General features: G+C 45.0%; 1 protein-coding gene across 1 annotated transcript in view; it reads right to left on the bottom strand.

Moving 5' to 3' along the window:
- CATSPERE (catsper channel auxiliary subunit epsilon) overlaps positions 1-18,230 on the bottom strand; it is an 82,135-nt gene that overhangs the window by 42,182 nt on the left and 21,723 nt on the right. Inside the window, exons 5-6 of the mRNA XM_075126967.1 lie at positions 16,072-16,160; positions 542-572 (exon numbers count right to left, since the gene is read on the bottom strand). Coding sequence (XP_074983068.1) covers positions 542-572; positions 16,072-16,160 — 120 coding nt within the window. The remainder of the gene's footprint in view (positions 1-541; positions 573-16,071; positions 16,161-18,230) is intronic.

The raw sequence follows: 18,230 nt of genomic DNA, 5'->3' as shown, positions 1-18,230 counted from the left end.
CATAAGTAGACTTCCACTGCTGTGGAATCCAACCAGGCTGTGCCTGTTTGGCAGGCTCCACATACAGATGCAACTGTGCCCTGAATTTGGTCCATAATCAATAAAGGTGAATGTTCTTTTAGTTTCCATATTTTCTGAGCCAAACACAATCTCTCTCATAGAAAAAAGAAAGAGGGAAGGCATGAGAAATGATTAAATATGTAATTTGTTTATACTAACTTTGGCAAATTTTGTGAAATAACACCACATTTTACAGACTGAATGATAGGCCATAACATTTTACGGTATATTGAAATTTTTAACCAAACTCACTAAAAAAACCCTAGCTTGGACATGAAACATGCATTTCACAAAGCTCCAGAAAACACAAATATATAGAAGAATAAAGAATAAAGAAAGGGTTGGCTGAAGTCCATTGACCTTTCCTTCTGACTGGACTAAATTTGTATCAAATCACTATTTTGGAGAAGTGAGAAATAACTTCTGAGTTGAAGTTAGTTAAAATATTAGGCCAAAGATAGCACTGAAAAATAAAATTTACCTGGCTATCATTTTTTGAGGATGGAATAGAGCTGCAAAAAATAAAATAAAACAGTTATTTTTAAGTATAAGTAATAACCACTGCTTTGTAAAAGAAAATAAAGGTTACTTTCTTACAGTAACTGTAGTTCTTTGAGATGTTCTGAACATGTTGACCCCACTCTTAGCATACATGCACCCCATATGCTGGAGTTCGGAATGTTTTAACCAGCAGTGTCCATTTGGCACTGCACATGTGCCCTGGATGCCCTTGTGCACTCCCTTCCACAAGCACATCAAGGGTAGAGCATCCACAACCACCATTCAATTTCATAGATTCACAGATATTTAGGTCAGAAGGGACCATTATGATCATCTAGTCTGACCTCCTGCACAACGCAGGCCACAGAATTTCACCCCCCACTCCTGCACAGAATCCCAGTGTTCCTTCACTGCACAGAATCCCAGTTAAAGACTCAGAGCTACAGAGATGAAGGGTAGATCATGGTGTGACGTTATTGACATGAACTGTGACTGTATAGATCATTGTTGCACAAGGTCTTGCAGAAAGGAGGTCAAGTGGGTGTTAAAAGCTGTAGTTTGCTGGTTATGATTATGCTATCTATATGTGTGTATCATTTTTGTATTTGAAGTTATGAATATTGGCTATGTACTAGTATCCCAATGTGTTTGATTCCCAATGTGTTGGGATTCTAAGTATCCCAATGTGTTTGATTCTCAGTGAACCATCTGGTCAGCTTCTTGAGAAAGGACTACTCTCAGTAAGTGCCCAATCAAGAAACACTTAACCGACAATGGACTTTGGGAGACACCAATCCACATCTGAGCTTTCCTGGGAACATTCAAACTAATATGTAGACAATGGCATCGGCCTGCAAAAAGCTGAATCATTCATAGATATGTGACTTGCCCAGGTGGCTACAAACTCCATCTTGTTGTTGTGACTTTGCACAGAAAAACAAAGAGGTTTCCGCCCACAAGAGAGAGAATTTGGTCTATAGACAGCCTCTCCACCCCAAAGAGATGCCTGAAAGAAACTGGAACAAAGGACTGTAACTAGTCTCTAAGGTGCCACAAGTACTCCTTTTCTTTTTGAAGAACTACAGTTACTTTAAGGAAAGTAATCTTTCTTTCTTTGAGTATTTGTACCTGTGGATCCCACTCTTGGTGATTAGCTAGGAGGCAACTCCTTTAGGAGGTGGGAGTTTGGAGCTTATTGAAACAAAGATTGCAGCATTGCTTGACCAAATTGAACATCTAATCTGGAAGATTACACCAAGATGTAATGGTTGGCGACAGTGTGGGCAGAACTCCATGTAGCCGCTCTGTAAATTTCAGCTATAGGGACTCTGGTAAGGCATGCTGCTGAGGCTGCTTGAGTTCTGGAAGAACATGTCTTAATGTGAGAGGGAAGAGTCAATTTCTTAGTACCATAGGACACCCTAATACAGCTTGAAATCCACTTAGAATGTCTATGTTTCACAACCACCTGATCTTTGGACCTGCCCCCAAATGTCACAAAGAGTCTTAAGGGTTTACAAAATTGTTTTGTCCTGGGGAGATAATAGGACAGTGCTGCCTTCTTCATGTTCAGGCTATGAAGTCTTGCCTCTACCAGAAAGGAATGAGATTTAGGGGAAAGTATAACTGGTTTAAAAAAAGAATTAGAGTTCATGGAGGACAGTTACATCAATGGCTATTAGCCAACATGGTCAGTGATGCAACTCTGTGCTCTGGATGTTCCTAAGCCTTTGACTGCCAGATGCTGGGACTGGATACAGGGGATGGATCACTAAATAATTGCCCTGTTCTGTTCATTCCCTCTGAAGCATCTGGCCTTAGCCATTGTCAGAAGACAGGATACTGGGCTAGATGAACCATTGGTCTGACTCAGTATGGCCATTCTTATGTAAAAAAACTGGTAGATGGACAATGTGATTGATGTGAAAACTGGAGACAACCTTAAATTTAATCTTTGGATGAAGTGTATGTCTACACTGCAAAAAATAAAAACAACCCACATCAGCAAGTCTCAAAGCCCAGGTCCACTTCTCGGGCTCACAAAGCTTGCACTATGGGGCTAAGGGTCTCAGAGCCCAAGCTTCAGCCAGAATAGGAACATTTACACTGCTATTTTTAGCCCCATTGTGTGAGCCTGGCTGAGGTGCTGAGGCATGCTGACACAGGTTTTTTTTTTGTGTGCAGTGTAGTCATACTCACAATTACTCTGTCTGTATGGAAGACTGTCTATAGGGGACCAGCAATCAGAGCCTGAATTTCATACAATTTCCATGCATAAGTGATTGTCATTGGGAACACCATAGTGATGGTCAGGTGATTAAGTGAACACGATGGCATGGGTTCAAATAGCCAACCAATCAACAAGGTAAGTACTAAATTCAGATCCCAAGTACGAAAACTTTTTGTATCATGTAGGATTCATACAAGGTTCATGCGCCTGGCAACATTCAGGGCACACCCGGAGTGTTGTGCAGGAGCTGTGCACACACAGCTCTTCTCAAGGGCATGAACCTTGGAATCTCGCCCAGATGACATGAACCGTGGGAAGCCTCCCAGGACTGGGCTCAAGGCCCGAGAGCAAGGAATGCGGTAGATAGAAATTGGTAAATAAGAATGTTAAACAAAGCCAGTGTATTCCTTTTATCTGTTGGAGAATGTAATGCGCGGGGGGAGAGAAAAAGAATAAAGGAGAGGGTGGAAAGCTGACAGGCAGAAGTCCGTTGGCAGACCAGCCTGTTTGCTTGCTTAAAGCTCTGTGCTGTCTTGTCATTGAACCGCAACAGTATCAGGTGTGAAAATGTGTAATAACCCTTTCAGGAACCTTTGAGCAGCAGTGTGTGAAAAGACAGAGTAATTTTGGATGGGTTGGTGAAGAGCAGATATTGCTGTTAAATGCACTTAAATCAAGCTAATTGATTGTCCTGAATGCATTAAAGATATAATTCAATATATCAGGAATCGAAGATCGTAATGGGCTAGCTGTTGTTGAGCGGCCCAAGAGGAAAAATGTTTCCATTCTGCACCACATGTGTGCCAAGTGGAGGGCTTTCTACTCTGTAAAAGCAAATCTCAGACCGGTGCAGAGCAACTTCTGTCTACTGATGTTAGCCATGCAACAGCCATGTTGTCAGATGTAGAAGCAACAGGTCTGCATGAAGGACTAGACCATGATTTTGTGAGACTGTCTGGCAGAGATAGAAATGTTATCCATGGTTTGTTCAGGAGAGATAGAAGTTCTAAAAAAAAAAAATTGGCGTGGCTATGCTGAAGCTATTAAAATCAGACGTGTCTTGTCTTGCCTCAGTTTTCAAAGGATCCTTGGACTAAATGGAAATGGTGAGAAGGCATGCATTCCTGGAAAAGTGTTGGCTATAGACCTCAGACTCATTACCCCTTAAGAGCAAAAGCTGTGAGACTTCCTGTTTTTCCTGGTCGCAAACAGATCTACCCACGAGACTACTCATTTTTGAAAGAGCTGATGCACAAGGATGTCTTTTAGGGACCACTCAGACATCAGCATCACTCTTTTGGTCAGATGATCTGCCAAATAGTTGTTATCCCAATTTATTTGTTATCTCAATTTATTTGAGCATAAGTGAGCTGTAGCTCACGAAAGCTTATGCTCAAATAAATTGGTTAGTCTCTAAGGTGCCACAAGTACTCCTTTTCACTTTACTTTAATATTACAGCACTGAGATGAATTTATAGCAAAACCAAGAATAAGTTTTTATTAATAAATAACAAAAGATTTAAGTGATACTAAGCAAAAATAATAGAAACATAAATGGTTACAAATGAAACAAAAGTATAACACACTTCTAAGAGACTACATATAACCTTATCAGGCTCCAGTCTTTGTCTAAAGCACTTTTGCTCACCCACAACCACTTCTCAGTGCCACTAACCCACATGACTGGAGATCTACTGTTTATGGATGCAAAGAGCGCTGACCTCTTTGTTTCCTCAGTGATGGATAACTAAAATGTCTTTTTGCTTCTTCTTATATACCCCAAAATTTATCATCTTTGTCACCAGAGTCAGGATGAAGCCCTGGGGTTCAGACTCCAGTGCATTCCTGTCATAAATGTAAAGGGAAGGGTAACCACCTTTCTGTATACAGAGCTATAAAATCCCTTCTGGCCAGAGGAAAAATCCTTTCACCTGTAAAGGATTAAGAAGCTAAGGTAACCTCGCTGGCCCCTGACCCAAAATGACCAATGGGGGGACAAGACACTTTCAAATCTGGAGGGCGGGGGAACAAAGGGTTTGGTCTGTCTGTGTGATGCTTTTGCTGGGAACAGATCAGGAATGCAAGCCTTACAACTCCTGTAAAGTTAGTAAGTAATCTAGCTACAAAATGCGTTAGATTTTCTTTCATTTAATGGCTTGTAAAATAAGCTGTGCTGGATGGAATGTATATGCCGGTTTTTGTGTCTTTTTGTAACTTAAGGTTTTGCCTAGAGGGATTCTCTATGTTTTGAATCTGATTACCCTGTAAGGTATTTACCATCCTGATTTTACAGAGGTGATTCTTTTACCTTTTCTTTAATTAAAATTCTTCTTTTAAGAACCTGATTGATTTTTCATTGTTCTTAAGATCCAAGGGTTTGGGTCTGTGTTCACCTGTACCAATTGGTGAGGATTATTATCAAGCCTTCCCCAGGAAAGGGGGTGTAGGGCTTGGGCGGGATATTTTGTGGGAAGACATCTCCAAGTGGTCTCTTTCCCTGTTCTTTGTTTAAAACACTTGGTGGCGGCAGTGTTTTGCCTAATCCAAGGGCAAAGTTTGTACCTTGGGGAAGTTTTTAACCTAAGCTGGTAAGAATAAGCTTAGGGGGTCTTTCATGCAGGTCCCCACATCTGTACCCTAGAGTTCAGAGTGGGGAAGGAACCTTGACACTTCCCATGCTCACTTCACATCCACATGTTAATTTGTTCCTCCTGCTTACCTCTGATGCAAATAAGCTGTCCATTGTCTCTGGCATCATCATGCTCAATTTACATTACAGAAAGGGAGATAACTATCTTCCCTCCTGTCTGGAAGAAAACCTGTTTCCCCCTTTGTTTGGGTATAGACTTTAAAGCATAGTATCTGTAAGTATCCATAATTCCTTGTTAATACATACATTTCACAATGCCATTAATGACCAGTTTGTGACCTGCTTTCATTTGATATGTCACACCACATTCTTTATAGGTAAATATAATGACAGCAATATGTTAGGCATAGTACATTTGTCAAGTTTGATAGGAACTGCTGTTACTTGACAGTGAACCATTTGCCAGTGGGCATTTAGGGGCTGTTAGGGTCACACCTTCTGGTTAGAAAATAGAAGTACCAAATTTAGTGTAAAGGTTATTATTATATCCTTCTCATGTCAGTACTGGTGCACAGGGCTGAAACTAGTCTCTTCCATCCTTCTCTCATGTACTGCTGCCTGCCTCCATCTGCTCAATGTTGTTGAGATTGACTGTTCTGCCCTCCCTGCTCAGAGTTCTTCTTTAGGTTTCTCTTGGGGGCCCATGTTTCCTCACACCAGTTGGTTTCTACTTGACAGCTTCATGTGGGAGTCTGTGTTTTGGCATCCAGAGTACATGTCCCAAATATGTCCAACACTTCTTTCTAATTCTAGTGGAGATGAGGTTATATTTAGTTGCAAATAAACTTTTAGCCAATGAGAATCAATCTTTCTTTAGGAAAATAACTAAAAAGTACAAATTCAAAAAAAGATTAAAATTGATTATTTAAATCAAAGTTCCTGCTTGCTGATTTAAATATTATTAAAATAGGTGATTTAAGTCACTTTGATTTAAATCAATCAAACCTGTGCGGCAGTCATAACCAAAGAACCTGGGGTAGGAGGAGTATAAAAATACTCATACCTTTTGGATGGGACTTGATATCTGTGGTCCTCTCTCCTAAATATTGCAGAGAGTGACACAGGTATAGCCCACAGATTTTTTGTCAAGTCCAAAATACCTTCATTTATTGACATTGCAACACAACCCTGAGTTACTGGCTGAAGAATATTAAGAAAATGTACAAGATTTCCCTCCATCACCTCAAGAGGAATCTCAAGCATCTCTGCCATCCTCTTCAGAATGTCTCTGAATGCTCTAAAGTCATCCTCTGTAAATGGGGTAGAAGGAATGACTGGTCTCCTGTTCTGGTCTTGTGCTCCTGTTCCTCTGTTAAAATGTTCTGCTTGCAAGGCAAGTGTGGAGCTCTGTGAGTTTGTGCAGATGGTGACTTGTCCCTTGATCTTGCACAAGGAACTTTCAAAGGGGGTGGATACTGAAATTGTGGGGTCCAGGAAGGCCAGTACAACTATGACTGGAAATCACAAAGGTATGGCATTTAATGTTGGGGAAGTGGCATCCAAGGCACATGAGAAGCATCTGTAGCATGTCCTGTATATTGTTCAGATTAAGAACTTCTCTTGCGGTGATCTCGAACTCTTGAATAGTTAGAAGAGTATGGCTGTGAGCTTGGAAAAGTACTGTTGCTAGAGGCAGCAGATGAAGAGTAGACTTGTTCAACTGGAGGTGCAGTTCCCCTTGGAATCACTGGAACTTGAGGAGGGCTGACAGGCTTCCCCTGAGATGAAGATAAATGGAGGGAAATTTTCATAACCAATGCCATAGTCTCCAGTATCAGGGCAGATCATGAAATATCTGATAAAGCAGATGCATTCAAGGGTGACACTGGTTTCGGAGTGATTCTAAGTTCTGTCAAATCAGTGAATGCTGTAGAAGTTGACAGTACTGGGATCATATACATTGGTACCAGTGCAATGGTCAGTGCCATCATAGATCTCTCCCTAGTGGGTACTATAGTAGATATTAAGGATGGTACCATAGCCATTGGTACTGGAATGACCCTAGAGGTTGCCAATTTTGGTTGGTGTGGCATTGGTTCGGAAGGGAAATCTGCACCTTTAACAGTAAAGGGGGCCAAGGAACAGCCAGCCCTGTTCCAGGGTGGATCCCAAAGCAGGTGCTGGGAATCATCAGATCCACCTGGGCAGTGTCAGGTGATTGGGTCTGATGATTACTAGCTAGGCAATATAGATGAGGGCCTAGCTTCATTAGGGTGACTGGGACTAGGAGAATGCTAGGAGAACACCCTCCTGTAATTACAGTCCAGACTGCAGACAGTGCAGTGGAGGACTGCGAGCAGGTGGGAGGCCCTGTGGATGTCCTTAGGTAGTGAGGAGACCCTGACCACTAAACTGCCAAAGGCCAGGGGGCCCACAGCTATGCTGGGAGCAGAACAATTGCTTTATGTTTTCATTCCATATATTGGAGAGACAAGGTGTAATATTTTTTATTGGACCAACTTCTGTTGGTGACAGAGGCAAGTCTTTGAGCTTACACAGAGCTCTTCTTCAGGTCTGGGAAACATACTCAGAGCATCAGAGCTCAACACAAGATGGAACAGATTGTTTTGCATAAGTAGTTAACACATATTTCAAGGGACCTTTCAAGGGATCTTGAAAGGGGGGTTGTGCAGGGTGCTGAGCATTGTAGGAGATCTGCAGGTTTTGTATCCGTTGTTCTGGCAGAGTCTGGTGCCACTTGGAGTTGGTGTGCCCTGGTCTGTGGGGAGCTTGCTTCTGATGATGAGCTTGGAGAGGTTAGGGGGTGGTCTGAAGGCCAGAAGAGGGGGTTAAGGAAAGATTTATTTCAGGATGGGGTCCCTCTATCCATACAAGCAGAGTGGCTCAGCCAGATAAGGAGAAGAAGGAAGAGGACATAGGACGACATGTTCCAAGAGATCCTGCAAGCCTCTGCTTCTTCAGACACCGAACAGAAGGCTTGGAGACAGCGTGGCCAGGGATAGAGTGGAGATGAAAAAGGCACAGGAAAAGGAGAGGGATGTGCAGCAGGAGTTTCTAGCACTTCTCAAGCAGTAAACAGCCATGCTGCAGACTCTTGTTGACCTTCAGGTTCAACAGACCTGTGCATGCCTCCTTCTGCAGCCCTATGATACAGTGTGCTCCCCCAAATGGCCCTGCAAGAGCTGAATTGGGCCATATGGGCTCAATCAGCTAATTAGGTTGCAAATGGGGAGCTATAGGCTGAAGGCAGGTAATTAGGGAGAAGCTCATCTGTGAGGGATAGGTGGGACTTCTACAAAAATCAGGAAACTGGAAGCAGAGGGGACTGCAGGGAAGGAGTCTGCAGTCACTCCCTGGGAGAAGGGAGGTGTGTTTGGGGACTGCAGAGACGAGTTGCCTAAAGTTACTCCCTAGGAGGAGGGAGTGAAGAGACTGGCAAATGCAGAGGAATGGGGAGGGTCAGGAATCATGGAAGCAGCTCAAGGAAAGGGAGCAAGGTGCAGTTGGGCACTGCAAGTTTCCCCAGAGCAGTAGTCACTTGCTTTTCCGCTGTCAGTACAGATCTCATTTTGGTGTCACTGCACTGGAGGGCTGGGGCAAGTTCTGCACACAGATCCAGGAATGTAGCTTTGCACATCTGAAAGTTCTGCAGCCACTACTTGTCATCCCAACCCTGCATGACAATGCAATCCCACCAGTCAGTGCTTGTTTCTCAGACTCAGAACCAGTGCTCTGCCGCTGCCTCGTGAATGCCATCAACAATCCTGAATTATTTCTTTCTATATCACATAGCAATCTAGCCTCCAAGGAATCATCATGTTCCCCACGGCTACTCTGGCAGCTCTGCAGATACTGCAGGATCAGGTTCCCCATGCTCACAACACTTATCACAACTGTGCAGAGCTGTGCAGGATTCATGTTTCTGACACAGATGGTGGACAGTCAGGAAGGACATGCGCGTTTTCAGGGATTTTGAAAAGAATTGCGAAATGTTATGGGATGCAGATGAAATTATGGGATAGAAAACAATGCATTACGGGATGTTGAAATTATGCTCCCAGTCACTCCTGGATGACTCAGTTTGGCCCCATGTGGCATGGCAAAATATTCCCCAAACACCCTGCGCTAGATTGTGGTGAGTTACACACAGGGATAGCTACCCATGGTGCACTGCTCTCTACATCGATGCAAGCGCTGCTAGTGAGGATGCACAACATTGACACAAGGAGCATAGTGTGAACACACAAAAGCAATTTAATTACTGCGGCAGCTGTATGCTGACGTAACATAGGTCAACATAATTTTGTACTGTAGACATGTGTTGTGGGGCAAGTGCACCCTGTCCCCTCTTGGGGTGGGGTGGGGTGGAGTAATTACTTTGCCGCAGTGGAATGCTTACTCGGTTTGTCTTGACCACCGTGGTGAGGACAAATGGTAAAAGTCAATATGGCTACTCTCTCTCTCTCAGTTGTATGGCTCAATGGTCAGAGTCAGGGTGACGGCCCCTTCCCACACGGCCATGGGGCCCAATGGCCCGAATCAAAATGGCTTTCTGGTTCGGTTGGGGTGTATCGCTGAGTGTTCAGAGTCAGTGTGGCCGCTTGGCTCAGCAAGGCAGTATGGCCTTGTGGCAAGAGTCAGGGCTGCCCTCTCTCAGAGCTGTGTGGCCCAATAGACAGGACTGATAGGGTCGCCCTCTCTCAGGGCCGTGTGGCTTAGTAGTCAGAGTCGAGGTGGCTCCCTGGCTCAGTAATGCTGTGTGGTCTAGTAGCAAGAGTCAGTTGGGCTGTCCCCTCTGTCAGTGCTGTGTGGCCTAGTAGCCAGAGTCAGTATCACTGCACCTTCCGTGGGACTGTGTGGCCTAGTGGCAAGTGTGTCAGTGGGGAATCCGCCCGAAACACGCTGACCCCACTTGGCACCACAACTAGTCTCCCTGAGCTACTTCCTACCCGGTTCCTGATGCCAGGGTCCCAGGCATCTCCGTGGGCTCTGGACTCCTCGCTCAGGGCGGCTGCCAACAGCTCCGCCTCGCCTTGGGTGTTCTCCGGAGTCTCAGCATCCCTGGCTCCTGTCGTCTGGGGCTTCTGCGATTCCTGGGCTGGAGCTCGCAGCATGCATCCTCTCTTTGGTGGCCAGCCCTGAACGAGCTGAGCTGCTTCCTTTTATACATAGTCCGCAGCTGGAGCATGCCCAGCAGGGCTGTGAGGGCATGGCCTCCTTGGCCCAGAGAGTGGAGTTAACCCTCTCCATATCAATGAGGGGCACGTGAGCTCCGTCACAACATTTCCTAGACAAACTAGTTAGGGTAACTCTGGCCTGGTCTACGCTACAGAGTTAGGTCAACGTAAGACAGCTTACGTCAACCTAACTATGTAAGTATTTATAATAACATTTTGCTCCCGCCGACATAACTGCTTCACTACGCTGACTTAATAACTCCACCTTCATGAGAGGCATAGGTCAACAGTAATGTAGTTAGGTCAATGCAGTGTCAGTGTAGACACTGTGTTGCTTACAACCATTGTTACTGGCTCTCAAACGCCATCCGACAATGCCCCACACTGACAGTACAATTGATACAAATGCTCCCGGTGAGGACGCACACAAGGAGCAAAGTGTAGACATGTGCAAGTGATGTAATTACTGTGGCAGCTGTATGACGACATAAGTTAGATCAACTTAGGCCGTTTTACAGTGTTGCAACTTTCTTGTTCAGGGTGTGAAAAAACCCTCCCCGGAGCGCTGCAAGTTTCAGCGCTGTGAAGTGGCAGTGTAGACAGTGCACCAGCACTGATAGCTGTGCTTCCAGAGCTGGTAGCTACTCCCCTTGTGGAGGTGGGTTTGTTATAGTGCTGGGAGACCTCTCTCCCACCGCTGGTGCCACAACTACACAGCCACACTAAAGCTGCAGCAGCACTTTAATGTTGCTAGTGAAGACATACCCTCCAAAATTAAGGGTAGGCAGGCCCTTACACAACGGAGAAAAAAGTTTGATCAAATTTGATCTCTAATTTGTTGTTGTACTGGAAGGCGTTAATGGCTGCCATCAAGGACAAACAGAGACCTTGTTAAAACTGATGAGGTGTGTGTTAATCACTTTCTTTCAGGTTAACTGGAAGGAGCAATTAAATTTCCTTTTATGTACTGAGACAAGGTGGATGAGGTAATAGCTTTTACTGGACCAATTTCTGTTGGCGAAGGAGACAAGCTTTTGAGCTACACAGACATGGGCGGCGGGTACCATAGGCTGGGGGAGGCTGTGCCTCCCCAGACAGTCAGGCATGGCCCCGCCCTCCAATGTTCCTTCTAATTTTTTACATCCATGTGCAGAATGAATTTTGTTATGTGCACCAATATGGAGGTGATGTGTGGCGGGGGTGGGGCGGAGGGGTTTGGAGCGTGGGAGGGGGCTCAGGACTGGGGCAGAGGGAATCTAGCTGCCCACACTCTGCCCCCAGTTCCCACCTCCTGCTTCTGCTCTGTCTGGCCGCTCCAGGCTCCCTGTGGGGTGGCCCCAGCTTGGGCTTTGCTACCTACCCTCCTGGTGCTCTGGGGCTGGGGAGGCTGGGGCTGTGCAGCTTGCCCGCCCATCGCTCTGGGGCTGGGGTGGGCTGTGGCTGTGTTGCCTGCCCTCCCAGTGCTCCGGGGCTGGAGGGGCCGTGCTGCCCGCTCCAGGGCTGGGGAGGGAGCACTCTGGGGCTGGGGGAGCTAGCCTGGGCTGGAGGGGTGGAAGGGGCAGGCTTCAGGCTGAAGGGGCAGGTCTGGGAGCTAGCCTCCCCCAGCCAGCAGTTCACGCGCAGTCATGTACAAAGAGCTCTTCTTCAGGTCTGAGAAAAGTACTCAAAGGGTACATCTACACTGTGATCAAAAAACCCAGGGCACCCAAGTCAACTGACAAGGGCTCATAGAGCTTGACTACAAATTGAAGTGTAGATGTTCGGGCTCAGGCTGGAGCCTGGGTTCTGACTCTCCCCCCTTGTGGGGTTTTATAGTCCAGGGTCCAGCCGGAGACCAAACATCTGTATTGCAATTTTATAGCCCTGTAGCCCGAGAACCACAAGCCTGAGCCAGCTGACCTGAGCCAGCCACAGCTGTGGCTTTTATCACAGTGTAGACATACCCAGAAAGTCACAGCTAAATACAAAGTGAAATAGACTGTCTAGCATAAGTAGTTAACACATAAAAAATATTACCTCATCTATCTTGTCTCTCTAATAGCCTGGGACCAACACGGCTACAACAATATTTCAAACAACCTTTATGTACTGACAACTGGAAACAATAGGAAGACATTACCCAAGGCTGTATGACGAGGTCTATCAGAAGCTCAGACGGCATGTAGGCTGATGGGTTTCCCTGGGACTGACTGCAAAAGCAAGAGTTAGGAGATTGATTGGTTGCAGCTATGTTTGTTTGGGTGTGTGAGAGGCAGAAAGCCAGACAAGCAGTTTGAGCGTGGCCCTGATGGGGAGCAGAGAGACAGAGTTCCTTGGAGTACATTACTTCAAGAAAGACAAGCTTGGAAAATGTGAGCCAGGAAACTGCCTGCTGTTGTTTTTCTACTATGTTCAAGGAAACAGGACTTTTTGTACATTCTTTGTAAATAAACAGGACAGCATCAAATAAATATATAACTAGTATCATCATCAATGTATCCTCCTACCAAAAACAACTCAGCAAACATTAGTTGGAAATCTTATGAAAAAAGATTTGATTTGCAGGACACATTTTAAGAGGTTCAATAGGTGATGCATGTTTTCAGGCCCTGGAAGAGAAAGTTGATAGTAGAAGAATGCAAGACAGAAAAAAGAGCTAGGATGGACGATGTATTCTGGGTGGATCAAAAGGACTATTCATCCACAAAGTGATTAGCAGAGGACCATACAGAATGGGCTAACATGGTTGCAAACATCTAGTTACAGAGATGCCACATAAGAAGAAGTACGGAAACAACCTGGCAAGTCCTCAAATGTGGGCTAACTGTTTAGCCCAAAAAGGGGCAACATAGGCTACTGTCTTGACCTGGACCTTGCCAGTTTTATTCAGAAAGCTAAGAAGAATTTTTCAGCAAAGTTTGAAGAAAATTGGTTAAGCTGTCTTATTGTTAGGTTTTGAGTTACAAGTCATTAAAATATCACCCTCATAAGAAACATTGACTCACATCTGGCATTTCTTTATGTCCCACTAGCATGAAAAGGGCTTATTACTACCCTGACAAACTTTCCACATAGTAAGAAGAAACTCTCTATATGAACAAAATCGGTTGTAATTAAGTAAAGTTATTAATTAATGTTTTATCTAATTTTACTCCTCCAGGAATTCTGCACCACTGTGCACATGCAGAATGTATGTCCCCTGCAGGTTTTTTTTCTCTGCAGAAAATACTTTCTGTCAGAGAGGTGCTGCAATTATATCTTTTTCCCACCAGGGGCTACTGTAGAGCCAGAACAGAGGGCAACTGGCTCACTGGTGGTAGCACCCAAGTGGGTGGAACAGTGGCTGCATTTCTCAAAGCAATATGCCCGCTGGGCCAGGTGAGGAGGCACAGGATATGGGAGAGACATGGGGCTTCTGGGGGAGCCACATAGACTGGGCTAGTGGGCAGGGACAGACTGAGGCTGGGGCTGAATGGGAGTGGGGGTATAGGGACACATGGGGTGGGGGGTGGCTGAGTGGGGGTGCAGGGACACATGAGGAGCGGTGCAGGAACATCTGGGGACAGAGGGAGGGGGTACAGGGACACATGGGGATCAGGGTGGCTGAGTGGGGGTGCTGGGATGCCTGGGGATGGGGGGAAGGGGGTGCAGGGACACATGGGGACTGGAGGAAGAGGGGTGGCCAAGTGGGGGTGCAGAGACACATGGGGATGGGGGAAGAAGGGAGGCCGAAGAGGGGAGCAGAGACACATGGGGACTGGGGCAGATGTGCCTGACTGAATGGGATAAGCTAGAGGTCAGCCAGGGTCTGCATGAAGGAGTCTCCCCAACTTCCTAACAGTCTCCTCCCCCGCCCCAAAAAACCCCTGTTCCATACTTACCCCACCCACAATCAAAACCCTCCAGGTTCATTCCCAGAAATTACTTCCCTCTCCCTCAGTTCCTCCATTACTCCTGATTCCCCTAAGGATTTGCACTGCTTCTGAGGGGAGCAGGAAATACATTTCTGTATTGTAGTTTAAATAAATTATTACTCAAAGTTCTGTATTAATATGCCTAATAAGGAATCTATTTGTCAAAAATCATTTCCTGAATCTTTTTCGTTGGCTGTATTGTTACAGACATACTTGCTGACAGGTATTTTGAAATAAATTACAAAAATAATTGAAACTGGTGTGATTATATTGTGTTATTCTGACAAATAAAATATGCAGAATTTTAAAATATTGTGCATAGAATTCTTAATTTTTTGTCGCAGAATTCCCCCAGGAGTGCTAATTTTAATAGTTACATTGTGTTTATGAGCAGCTTGTTCTCTGGCAGTGGGCTGCAGTTTAGAGATAACAAAAGGTTCTGTCTATTCCTTACAACTCTAACAGATTTCCCTTAGCTTAGGAAGTAAAGACCTGGGGAGAAATCCTAGCCCCACTGAAGTCAATGGGGCAACCGGGCTGACTTCAGTGGGGCCAGGATTTCACCTGTATATTCGTGGAGCTAAATTACAGTAGTACTAGTCCCAGCTGTGCATGTGTGTGGTTTAGCCACTAATTAATCATTTATAACAATGGCTTTGTTGTTTCCAACTGTTTTTCTGCCAAGTAGGAAGAAAACTGGTCAAGCTTTCTTTGAGTAATTAAAAATGACCCTAAATATTGAGCCACTCAAGAGCAGTTTCATAGAGCTTGTCTACACATAAACCGCTACAGTGGCATAGCAGCACCATTGCAGCTGTACAGCTGTAATGCTTCAGTGAAGATGCTGACAGGAGGGGTTCTCCTGTTGGCATAGGTACTCCACCTCCCCAAGAGGTGGTAGCTAGGTCAACAGGAGAATTCTCCTGTCAACCTAGCGATGTCTGCACTGGGAGTTAAGTTGGTTTAACTGGTTCACTCTGGGCTGTGGATTTTTCACACCGCTGAGCGATGCAGTTATACTGACCTAATTTCCTCGTATAGACCAGGCCATGGTTTAAGTTGTAATTAGAATTTTAGTGTATGGCTATATTCACTTCCCTTATAACTTTGCATGGGAAAAAATATTTTATTCTAAGTTACTTTCAGCGTAAACTAAAATAGATATTCTTTTAAAGTTTCAGGGCAGTTAGTCAAACCATTTTTAAGTAATGGATGTTTTAAAAAAAAAAGATACTTTTTTGCAAATTATCTACGACGACTCTCATTCACTGTTGTCTTGCACTGTCCTGAAATCTGAGAAGATACAAAGACATCACCTGACGTACTGCTTGCACACACTTTGGACCAGATTCACTGGAACACTCCAGCCTGCTTGCACTACTCAAGTAAGGCAAAGCAGCTGCAAGCCTGAATTAACTACCACTTTTCTTTTATAGAAAACCCTTATATCTGGCCCATACTTTTTAACTTAACTGAGCAGCATAACAAATGATTATTGACCATTTTTGTGTCAAATCACAAAAGACATCCAAATACAATTACATTATACATCTCCAAATATATACATATGGAGAGAAGGTCTCATATGAAAACACCTACCTCTGTGCTGGAGAACTTTTCACCACATACCACAAAAAGCAATTCAAATGTTCAGAAATAGGCATATAGCGTTCCACATTCTCAAATGTCTAAAACAGGAAAAAAAAACATACTTCATGTTTGTATATGATCGACATGATACCTACCACCTTTAGGCTCTGATCATGTTAACATTTATATATGTAAGTATCTTTATGTACACAAGTAGTCCTACTGAATTCAGTGAAACTAGCCATGTGCGTATGTGTTTGCAGGAGTAGGGCCCTAGAGGCCAAAGGTGAAATCCTGACCCGATTCAGTCAATGGCAGCTTTGCCGTTGACTTCAGTTGAACCAGGATTTCACTCCAAGTATTTTGTGTGTCCAGGTAACTACATATAGGACTTTTATATCTCATGTTTGTTACATTTGTTAATGTATTGTTTAATTACAATTTAATGCAATGTTGGTGAAGAAAGAAACATAGGAGCGGTTCAATCATGACACAGTTTCCTCTTATCTATTCCCTTTTTATTTCCTCTTACAGCTCTCTCTTTCCTCAGCATCAAACAATAAAAAATGAACCAGACCTCATGGTGGCACCAAAGGAGCATGAATCGCAATCTCCATTTCACAGAAGGTATAATAATACAAGAGCTACTCTACTTGGGGACTTCCCAGCCATTTTTCACCAAATCAAGCTGAGAGGAGCTGCATGTAGGAGCCTGATGAGGCAGGGGGAAACCTGCCTTCTTGTGCACTGATGAACCCCCAAAGAAAGGGAGAGCTACTGTTATTTTCTAAATGATCTGTACTCTTCTGTGCTTTATCTGTTAAGTAAAAGAGCAATGGTATTAGAGTCCTGTGCAAAATGTCCATGTGTGTTACATACGTCACAACTACCAGTTGCCTCCTGAGAGAGTTAAACTATAACCCCAAAGTCTCACACCCTCACTGGGATACTGGGAGAGGGTGTGTTTACTGGGGTATTTTGCAGGTTAGCACTGACCCTGGGGCCTTAAGGCAGGTAGGCTAAGACATAGCAGACTGAGTGTTAGTGCCCAAGAAATGTGCCAGAGAGGCCAAGGGAGAAAATAGTGCAGCAGCCTGCTGAAACCCACAGAAGATTAGAACACCTAGGTATCCAAAGGACTGGATTCCGCTCACAGCACTCTGGTGGGTGGTTGGCAGGGGGGAGCATGACCAGATCTGAGACACCTTCTAAGGAACATTGCACTGGAAGAGATTTTTTTCTGTTAATCTGATTAACTGTCGAAAGTCCATATGTGTTCACTGTCCAGTATGTATGGATTTATTTTTGGGGGGATCCTACATTGGAGTGACCTATGAACAGAGCTGCCGGGGGGGGGGAGAAGTGGGGTAATTTGCCCCAGGCCTCAGGCCCTGCAGGGGCCCCAACGAGAATGTCTGAAGTCTGAGGTCTGAGACAGGGAAGGGGCCAGTAGCGTAGCTAGCGGGGCAGTGGCCACTCTCCCACTGAGCACAAGTGGCGCCTTTTAAAATTTTTGGCGCCTTTTTAATTTTTACTCACCCAGCGGCGCCCCGGATCTTCGGCGGCAATTCGGCGGCAGGTCCTTCAGTGCCGCCGAAGACCCGGAGCGAGTGAAGGACCCGCTGCTAAAGTGCCACCGAAGACCCGGAGCGCCACCGGGTGAGTATAAGTGGCTGGCACCTTTCTTATGTCCGCTCCCCCTGTTTGCTCCACCTGGCTATGCCACTGGAAGGGGCCCCTGAAATTGCTTTGCCCCAGTCCTCCTGAATCCTCTGGGCAGCCCTGCCTACGAATACTAGATTGTTTTGGGGGGACTTAGTAATCATTGATCACATTCCTCCCTTGGATCTTTAGAAAATATTTGCTGGAAGACATTCCAATTATTTGCTGCACTGTCTGTGAATTTTGCTTCTTTAAAATGGTTGTAATTTTAAAGAATTTAAAATTAATTCCCGCAGCCAATGCTAGGCCTGGCTAGCAAAAATGGAGGGAGCCTGGCTCAGTTCGGGGCTGATCAGCGAAGAGGCAGGAGCTACCTATCTCTCCATGTGAGGGAAGGGTCACTAGCCTGTTGGTTGAGGCAGCCACCAGGGACCAAGCAATGTTGTCCCGGCAAAGGAGATTGAGAAAGACACCCAGGAACACCTGGCTTGAGAGGAACCCTCGTA

The sequence above is a fragment of the Caretta caretta genome, chromosome 3, assembly GCF_965140235.1.
Source record: "Caretta caretta isolate rCarCar2 chromosome 3, rCarCar1.hap1, whole genome shotgun sequence".
NCBI lineage: Eukaryota > Metazoa > Chordata > Testudines > Cheloniidae > Caretta > Caretta caretta.
Note: the sequence above shows the minus strand (reverse complement) of the source record. Positions and strands in the feature narration are given on the sequence as shown.